Below are 9531 nucleotides of genomic sequence, written 5' to 3'. Positions count from 1 at the left end.
ACATAGTAGGTACTCAATAAATTCTAATTCTGGAATTCCATCTTCTACTTCTTTATGGATTCTTTCCTTGCTAAAAAAAAGGAAAAAGAAAAAACATTTTCCCCATTAAGATAGTAATATTTATTAGATTCCAAATATTCAATGCTGATGGCTGGGTGAATCAGACACAGAGCAGTACCTCTCCCCAAACTGCTAAACAAAATGTCAAACTGTCCCTGCTCTTCTGGTCATCAATTAAGGAGCAGAAGCACATGGTCAGCGGTTATAAAACTAATAAAAAATGGAAGTTTATAAATATAATAACGATGTCCAACCTACCACAAATGCCAAGATTTTTCAGAGCAGATTCAGTCCAGGAACTAACGCACAGAGAGGAGTAGACACTCTTAAAAGTAAGTAATTAGGCAGGAATCTCCACTGTAAAACAAAGCATAAGTAGGACCACCCTTTTTCTCAGGGAGTATGCAGGGAGGAGGGAATACGGTCACCCACCGCACCTAGTACGGCATTTGCTGGGGGTAATATGTACCTTTCAGCTCAGATCCTAGCGAGAAGAAGTTTCCTGAGTTACTTAAAAGATGAAAAAGTATATGCATGTCGTTGGGGGAGGGGCCTTGCTAAGCTCTGTCCTGAGGGCTCTGCCAGACTCCATGTGCATCGGGCTGAGGAGGAGGAGGCTTTTGAGCGCTAACATGGATTTTGTGCAGGCTGGTGGAGAGGAGAGGAGGGGTACATGACACTGACTCTGAGATCTGAGGAGGAAGAAGGAATTTTCAAAGGCGTCATCAGGAACAGAACTAAACCAGGGGTGTCCCATCAAACCCCATTCCCTGTCTTCAAAAGACTGCCTCACTAGTTACTATGGAGAATTGGTGAGATGTTTCCTCTCGTCTTCAGACTGACCATTCTCACTCAAGTCTCAAAGGTCCCTTTCACTTCTTCCCACACAACCCAAAGGATTTGTAGTCTAGGAAACCAAAGAACAGTTTCATCAATAAATCAATTTATTTAAAAGAATATGTTACAATTAATTACACTGTGACATTACCAAACAATTTTAGAGTGGTTAGCTCTAGAACAAGGAATGGAAGAAACACTGTTAGCCATTACGTGTCTGTGTATTTTCTCTTCACATTTCTTAAATCACAAATAAAAAATACAAGATACCGCAGTGAAAATACAATTAGAGTTTCTCTCAAATAAATTAAAAGTGTGCATGGCCTGGGGAGAACTGAAGCCCGGCTCACTGGCTTAAAAGGGGGGCATGATATAAAACTGGTGTCCAAGTTTAGTAGTTGGTCAAGTGCCCCCGCCCCATATCACTCCCCTCAATTCTGTTCCTCCCCAGAGCCCTAAACTTCCCACACACCCTGGATTATTGCTGAGGAGTGAGCTGATGCTGTCCCGGTAGGAATGAGGCCTGGCATGTCATGCTTGGATTTAGGGGAAGCGGAGACGGGGGCGAGACTGGGAGACAGTGAGCTAATGTACACTCACCCCCACTATGCTCTCTCTGAGTATTCCACCACATCACCCTCCCTCCAAAAGGAAGCTAATGCGACACAATGAAGCTGGTGAAGGAACCCAGCAGAACAAATGGTTTTACTGCTGCATCAGCCCAGCCAGACAGGCTGACGGGGAGATGGATGGCACGGTAGTCCCTGCACGTCTGGAGACTTCAAGCCAACTAGGATGCAGTCCCCTTTAAGAAAAATGCCTCCTAGGAGCCAGGCCCATACACTGGCAGATTCTGAGATGAGAGGGAGGTGTCACCACCCATCAGTGCACTATTTTTCTGCTCCAAGCACTGGGTTTGGAGCCACAGGAGGGGATAACCCAAGGCTACTTGGCCTGGGATGGGTAACTAAAGGATGAAACTAGATGGCCAGGCATGGGGATGTTGGAACATTTATCTAATTCCTCCCTGAGAGCTCTGTCCAGGCCTAGAAGCTGCCCTGGGCACATGCATATGGGTACCTGTGCTGAGCTTTGCCTAGAGCAAGGGGAGGGCAGAAAAATGGAGAATAGAATAAAAACACAAAGAGCAGAGCGCCTGAAGCATGGCCCAAGGGAGGTTTCTCAGAGCTTGCTTTTCCTCCTGCTCTCAAAAGCTCTGAGCTTTTGCTCCAGCGGACAGAAAGTGAGTGTGGAGGGGAGGACGAGGGAGCCAGGAAGACCCTGCTGACTCTGCTGGGGGAGGGAAGGAAGGGGAGTCTCCCCTTTTCCCAGACACAAACTGCAAAGGACGACTGGGTAGAAGCCTCCTTGGGCAGAACCCAGATCTAAGAAAAGGGATTAGAAAAAGCATGTACAGAGTAAGGGGGAAAAGGAGAGTCACACCTAACACTGCTTCATGCAAAGAAGGGCTTGATCCTGTGGACTCCTGAGCCACAGTGGCCTCTGCCTCCATCACAGGAGGCCTGCTGTGGGGGGAAGGGTTTCCCTCCTTCCACCTCCTTGCTGCAGCTGGGAGCTTTGTTCATGGTACATCCTCTATTCGTGAATAGAGTCTACCAACAGGCCAACTACTTACGGGGCCCCTCACCCCATCTCCAAAGCACCAAGCAAATGCTATGCCAGAAAAGGAACACAGCAACATCTACTCACTCCAAGGGACCTCCAAATCCTAAGGGTATCCCCAATGTTTCATATCTGGAGGCCAGCATTTGGGCTGCCACATGGCCTCCTGGGTTTCTTCACTCCTCTTCCACTATGAGGGAGTAGGGAAGAACTCCTGTTTTTGCAGTCTGAACAAAGCCGGTGTCACAGCCTCTTTAGCATCTTGGAGTGAGAAATCAACGTATCTTTTTTCCTAAGGTCCTCCGGCTCAGTGTTAAATTTGTTTAGGCCAAAAAAGAGCTAATCCTGTGTCAAAGCCTTCAAATCAGGGATCACTCTCTCCAACTTTAAACATTCAGCATTCTTGTGTTCTGTACTTTGTGACTCTGCCTAAGTTTGGAGAAGGGGAGGGGAGGATGTCTATATGACCTCATACTCCCCCTAGGGCAAGCGGCTACCAGGATAAGAATGAGAGAGGGAGAAAAATGGCCTCACAATGATCTGCAAAAACAAGTTACAAAATGGCAACTTCAGTCCACCCCAACACTGCTTGGTGGAGCTGACTACAACCAACCATGGCTGCCTCCCAGTTAGACAAAGCCAAAGATGCCTCCCTATGGAGGTTTTAGTTTGGAAGGAAGAGAAAGGAAAAAAACAAAAAGAAGGCTCAAAGATGTGTTCCACTTGCATCTGAGCCTGACTTAGTGTTCCCCATGCACTACCTACAGAGCCTCGGGACTGAGAATGTAGTCCTACCCCAGGCAGCCCTGGTCCATGTCCCTGGGATGTAGCTCTTAGGTATGCAAGGTCAGGGAGGAGCTCTTTGGGAGGACAAAAAGGTCTTCCTTTAGTCTCCTCTCAATGGAAAGTTGAGCTCAAACCCAAAGCTGCCATATTCCTACTGCTCCTTCCTGGGTCCTCAGCTGGCTTGGGTGGGGCTGTGGTTTGGTTGGCAAAGACCACTGATCAATTCTAAGTTCCCCCAAAGCCTTGAAGATATTGTCAGGTCCCTCCCTACTGCTGTTTAAGGAAGTCACAGAGAATGTGATAGTTACGGGTGGTTACTGGTCAGGAATGGAGTTGGGAAAAGCTTATGTACATAGGGCACTGCTTCCTTCCTTTCCCCTACGTAAGTCCAACCTTTGTGCCTAAAGGTATCAGCTTTAACTCTGGTCCCTAGTACTATCCCTAGTTCAGAAAAGGCAGGAAAATAAGAAATCACTGCCATGAGGAGTTTCAGGTTCCTGTGGCATCAACCTCCTGGGCTCACCCTCACCTCCATTCTGGGCCAGTGGAGGGACAGCATACATCGGGTCCTAGGGAAGCAGAAAGGAGATGTAGCATGTGGCTAGAAAGCCATGAGTTAGAGAGAGAGAGAGATGGACCAGGAAAATTGTCCTGGAATCAAGAGGCCACACCAAGTCTTTTGACTCTCCCTGTAGCTCTGTAGCCTTGCTGCCCTTTAGAAACACACCTCTTTCTCCTCCTCAGCACCCTCTTGGAAGATAAAGAAACTAAAATCCTTGCTCCTCAGACTCTATGGGAACCATGAGCCAGAATCTGCACTCAATACAAAAAAGGGGGAAAAAAAATCCAAGCAGGTTGTAAACTTTTCGAGTCCTTCATGAGGAGAGGTATTTTCCCTGTAAGATGTTTTCTTGTTTTTTTTTTTTTTTTTCCTTTTTAAAGTTTGTTTCAAAATAAAGAGAGCAAGAGCGAGGTCATGAATCCTACTGAAAGGTGTGTAAAAACACAAGCTAAAAAAGGTGCTGCCATCAATATGAAATTTAAAAAGAAATATATATATATGTATATACGTGCAGCTAATTTGTGTATATATAATTTTTACATACATACATATATATGTCTGAACAGTGCAAATGGATGGAGTTCATAGTTCCAGTTTTAAAAATATAGTACAAGGAGAGTCTGTTGGTATGAGGCCTGGGTGAAAGGACAAAGATACCTTTGGCAAGTTGGTTGGGCTTATTTCTTTTCCCATCTTAACACAGTTGACTCCTGGTGCTGACCAATCTGTTGTTCTCTACCAGCTCAATTCCAGAAACATGAAATTCAGAGGGGGCTATTAATATTTAGTTTAGGGATTTTGAATATAATGACTTTTTTCCTTTTTCTCTTCTTTTGTGTTAATGGTTACTCTGTCTGACATGGGAGACAACAGGGATAAGCGGATGGGGGTGAGGAGGAGGGAAAGGATAATAAGGAAAGGCTAGGTGGCCACATCCCTCTGCTGTGACCTCGCCATCTGGAAAATGTTCTGAAAGGAAAAAAAGAAAAGAGTTATTGGGAAGACTTAGGTGTCCACATATCCTCCCATCTAGAGGCAGTCCCACAAACAGAAACAGAAACGTATCACTGGATGATTAAATCTGATTAGCCCCTTCCCTTGATATAACCAGGACTTTGAACCAGTTCTTCCTGGTTCAGTCATGGCTGAAGAAGTGAAACCGGAACAGATCTGAATTTTTAAAATTTGGGTGAACTGGAATGATAACCAGAACGGGAAAAATTAGGGGTCAAAGCCCTGCTAGAAACCTCATCTCCCTCTTAGAAAACAAGGGCAGCACATGCACTGCAGAACAACCAAATCTCCTGCCCATTGAATTTTAAGCAGAGTTGGAACCAGTGCTGCCCTACTCAAAGATGGTGGTGCCCTGCTCAAAGATGGCAGCTGACTTCACAGCTTTGAAAGTGTGCCGCTTTCCACAGACCTGCCAATAATCCAATCTCACTCATCAGGCTCCTGAAAGGGCTCACTTTGCCTCTTGAGTCTCCCATTCCCGGATTTTGACAAATAATAATTCACCCATATGGTAGAAATTTGGGTCTGTTCTGAGCTCCCTTCATTGGCCATGACTGAACCAGTTCAAAGCCCTGGATACAACTTCCCATCTAGAATCACAGCCTTTTAGAGCTGTAAGGGATCTTGGATATTGTTCTACAGATGAGAAAACTGAAATCTGATTTGGGACGCTGATTTGCCCAAAATCGCACAGAGAAAAAAAGCCAGGATAGAACTCAGATATGGCTCTCTATTCATTTTACTATACCATGAATATAAATTCTCATGTTCTGACATTAGCTTCTGAACCTCTGAACCATTTTCTTTGAGAATTAAGTAGTTAATTATTCAAAATCTTCCAAATCCCACTCCAGCACTGGTACACACAAGCAGCAGTAAAGCAGTAGCAAAACCTCCTAAAACATATATATTCTTTTTTTTGTTTGTTTAATTTTTATTGAGCTTTAAGTGAAAGTTTACAAATCAAGTCAGTCTGACACACATAAGCTTATATACACCTTACTCCATACTCCCACTTACTCTCCCCCTAATGAGTCAGCCCACTCCCTTCTTCCAGTCTCTCCTTTTGTGACAATTTTGCCAGTTTCTAACCCTCTCTACCCTCCCATCTCCCCTCTAGACAGGAGATGCCAAAACAGTCTCAAGTGTCCACCTGATACAAGTAGCTCACTCTTCATCAGCATCTCTCTCCAACCCATTGTCCAGTCCCTTCCATGTCTGATGAGTTGTCTTTGGGAATGGTTCCTGTCCTGGGCCAACAGAAGGTTTGGGGACTACGACCACCGGGATTCCTCTAGTCTCAGTCAGACCATTAAGACTGGTCTTTTTATGAGAATTTGGGGTCTGCATCCCACGGATCTGCTCCCTCAGGGGTTCTGTGTTGTGCTCCCTGTCAGGGCAGTCATCGGTTGTGGCTGGGCACCATCTAGTTCTTCTGGTCTCAGGATGATGTAAGTCTCTGGTTCATGTGGCCCTTTATATCTCTTGGGCTCATAGTTATCATGTCACCTTGGTGTTCTTCATTCTCCCTTGATTCAGGTGGGTTGAGACCAATTGATGCATCTTAGATGGCCACCTGTTAGCATTTAAGACCCCAGACACCACATTTCAAAGTGGGATGCAGAATGTTTTCGTAACAGAATTATTTTGCCAATTGACTTAGAAGTCCCCTTAAGCCATAGTCCCCAAACCCCCGCCCTTGCTCTGCTGACCTTTGAAGCATTCAGTTTATCCCAGAAACTTCTTTGCTTTGGTCCAGTCCATTTGAGCTGACCTTCCGTGTATTGGGTATTGACCTCCCCTTCACCTAAAGTAGTTCTTATCTACTAACTAATCAGTAAATAACCCTCTCCCACCCTCCCTCCCTCCCCTCCTCGTAACCACAAAAGTATGTGTTCTTCTCAGTTTATACTATTTCTCAAGATCTTATAATAGTGGTCTTATACAATATTTGTCCTTTTGCCTCTGACTAATTTCGCTCAGCATAATGCCTTCCAGGTTCCTCCATGTTATGAAATGTTTCACAGATTCGTCACTGTTCTTATTGATGCGTAGTATTCCATTGTGTGAATATACCACAATTTATTTACCCATTCATCCGTTGATGGACACCTTGGTTGCTTCCAGCTTTTTGCTATTGTAAACAGAGCTGCAATAAACATGGGTGTGCATGTATCTGTTTGTGTGAAGGCTCTTACTTCTCTAGGGTATATTCCGAGGAGTGGGATTTCTGGGTTGTATGGTAGTTCTATTTCTAGCTTTTTAAGAAAACGCCAGATAGATTTCCAAAGTGGTTGTACCATTTACATTTCCACCAGCAGCGTATAAGAGTTCCAATCTCTCCGCAGCCTCTCCAACATTTATTATTTTGTGTTTTTTGGATTAATGCCAGCCTTGCTGGAGTAAGATGGAATCTCATCGTAGTTTTAATCTGCATTTCTCTAATAGCTAATGATCGAGAGCATTTTCTCATGTATCTGTTAGCTGCCTGAATATCTTCTTTAGTAAAGTGTGTGTTCATATCCTTTGCCCATTTCTTGATTGGGTTGTTTGCCTTTTTGTGGTGGAGTTTTAACAGAATCATATAGATTTTAGAGATCAGACGCTGGTCGGAGATGTCATAGCTGAAAATTCTTTCCCAGCCTGTAGGTGGTCTTTTTACTCTTTTGGTGAAGTCTTTAGATGAGCATAGGTGTTTGATTTTTAGGAGCTCCCAGTTATCTGGTTTCTCTTCGTCATTTTTGGTAATACTAAAACGTATATATTCTTGATTAACCTAGAAGACTCTGTTGTGACTCACTCCAGTCAGAACAACTAAAACTGAGGAGAACTGCCCTTCTGGGTCAGGATGCTGCCCTTTTGGAGGGTGATTTGACAAAAAAAGACAGGTAGAGGAGGATCCGTGAAGCCATGACAGACAGAACAGCCTACAGCCAATGCCCACCCTCTAGATAAGGGAAAAAGCAGGGTTCTTTGACATATAGTGGTCACCATCGTGAGACCAGCCTCTCTGGAAGAATGTCCCAGGTAACATGGGGTAACCAGTCCCTAAGTAATATTCCTAGACAGGCAGAAATGGAAGTCAGGGTCCCAGGTATTTTGCCATAGGCCTATAAGTTTTAAACAAACAATAAAAAAAAGATGAAAAAGTCAATTCAAGAATTGTTTAGAATTACCTCTTTTCTCCACTTGAGCTCGCAGAACACCCTCTCGAAGCATTCATGCATGTAATTGAACTGAAAAAGAAGTAGCAGCCCTCACTGACTTCTCAAGGCCAGGCACCATGGGGCCAGGCCAGGAACTCCTGCCCTCAGTCAGCCCATCTGCCAAGCTCACTCAGCCTACAGAAAAACCCCCGACAGGCAACGCAAGGCCTGGCTCATCTACTATTCTTTGGCTCCTTCTAGTGGTAACTTCGAGTCAAAGGGGAGATGTGAAATTGCCAGTACTAGCTGGGCCTAAAGGAAAGACAAGATGAACCTGGGGATCTAAGATTCAAAGGGCTCAGATCTCAAGACAACTGCTACCCCTATCTCTCTCTCCATTTACATACATGGCTCATGGAGAACTTTAAGCCCAACCTACATTCCCCAAGCATGCTTCCCCATCTGCCACTCACGTATGGTGTGAAGATTTTAACCCATCGGGGCTTCTTCTCTCCTCGTGCGTATTCAAAACAGAAGGCCATTCCTTCTTCATCTGTATCCCATCGCTGCATCTCATCCCATTCAAATGCTATGACCTGGTTCTGAACAACCGAGAACGAGGGTGTCAGGTCTATAAAGTCTGCGTGTGGGAGTGCTGAGGAGCTTATGTAAGGTGGTTCTGGGCGAGGCAGCAGAAGAGAAATGAATGGAGATGTCTGTATCATTTCAGGGAAAGGACTGACACAAGAATAAAGGTCAGTAGAGTAGCCAGGGAAGTTGAGGATCAGTGTAGTTCCAGTGCCTGTTTGTCTACCCCAGTCAAAACACAGTTTTCATTTCATTTCCCCTCAAGAAGGAACTAAGACATAGCAAGTGAGTGTGTACCTAGGCATCCCCGGAGCTCCGGGCCCTCTTCCTCACCTCCCCCAGCCCCATGCTGAATTCTCACCTCCAGCTGTCCTTCTTCAGTGCAGGCATGCAGTTTAAAGTGCGTGATGCTGATGGCTGTGATGACGTGCCCCTTCCTCCTGGAATCACAGGCACAGTGGGGGAAGATGATTTCATTGTAGCCCTCACAAGTCCTTAGCATATTGAGGTACTAGGCAAAAACAAAGGGGAAATAGTGTTACTATAGAACTAAACTCCAGTGAAGAGATGGTGCAAGAGAAAGAAAAAGAGAACACTCTCACCCAACAACCTGAAATCTTGCCTCTGGTCTCATGCCCAACCCTAGGCTAGGATAGGACACAGACAATCCTTTATCCCACCTCCAACTTCTGTTTTCCCACTTTCAACCCCCTTAAATATACACACACACACCACACACACACACACACACACACACGAAGCCAGAGGAGACACTGTAACCAAGACCCCTAGGGCTAGACAGGACTCCCGATGCCACTTTCACTGTACCTAAGGGATGGCCATCTGATCCAGCCTAATAAATAAGGAAAGGGAGTTGTTGTTTCTTCCCATCTCTTCTCCAATCAAAAGTTAACA

General features: G+C 45.0%; 1 protein-coding gene across 5 annotated transcripts in view; it reads right to left on the bottom strand.

The window, feature by feature from the left end:
- Positions 1–4212: 4212 nt before the first annotated feature.
- The window catches only part of SNX27 (sorting nexin 27), a 100868-nt gene continuing 95549 nt past the window's right edge, over positions 4213–9531 (bottom strand). For all 5 annotated transcript variants that reach the window (XM_064282599.1, XM_064282601.1, XM_064282602.1 and 2 more), the window contains 4 exons: positions 8978–9127; positions 8502–8630; positions 8059–8118; positions 4213–4837 (listed from right to left, as the gene is read on the bottom strand). In XM_064282599.1, the coding sequence (XP_064138669.1) occupies positions 4790–4837; positions 8059–8118; positions 8502–8630; positions 8978–9127 (387 nt within the window). In that variant the 3' untranslated portion in view covers positions 4213–4789. The remainder of the gene's footprint in view (positions 4838–8058; positions 8119–8501; positions 8631–8977; positions 9128–9531) is intronic.

This window comes from Loxodonta africana, chromosome 3 (assembly GCF_030014295.1).
Source record: "Loxodonta africana isolate mLoxAfr1 chromosome 3, mLoxAfr1.hap2, whole genome shotgun sequence".
In the NCBI taxonomy this organism is placed as follows: domain Eukaryota; kingdom Metazoa; phylum Chordata; class Mammalia; order Proboscidea; family Elephantidae; genus Loxodonta; species Loxodonta africana.
The sequence above is the reverse complement of the archived record's forward strand: the minus strand, read 5'-3'. Positions and strand labels throughout refer to the sequence as shown.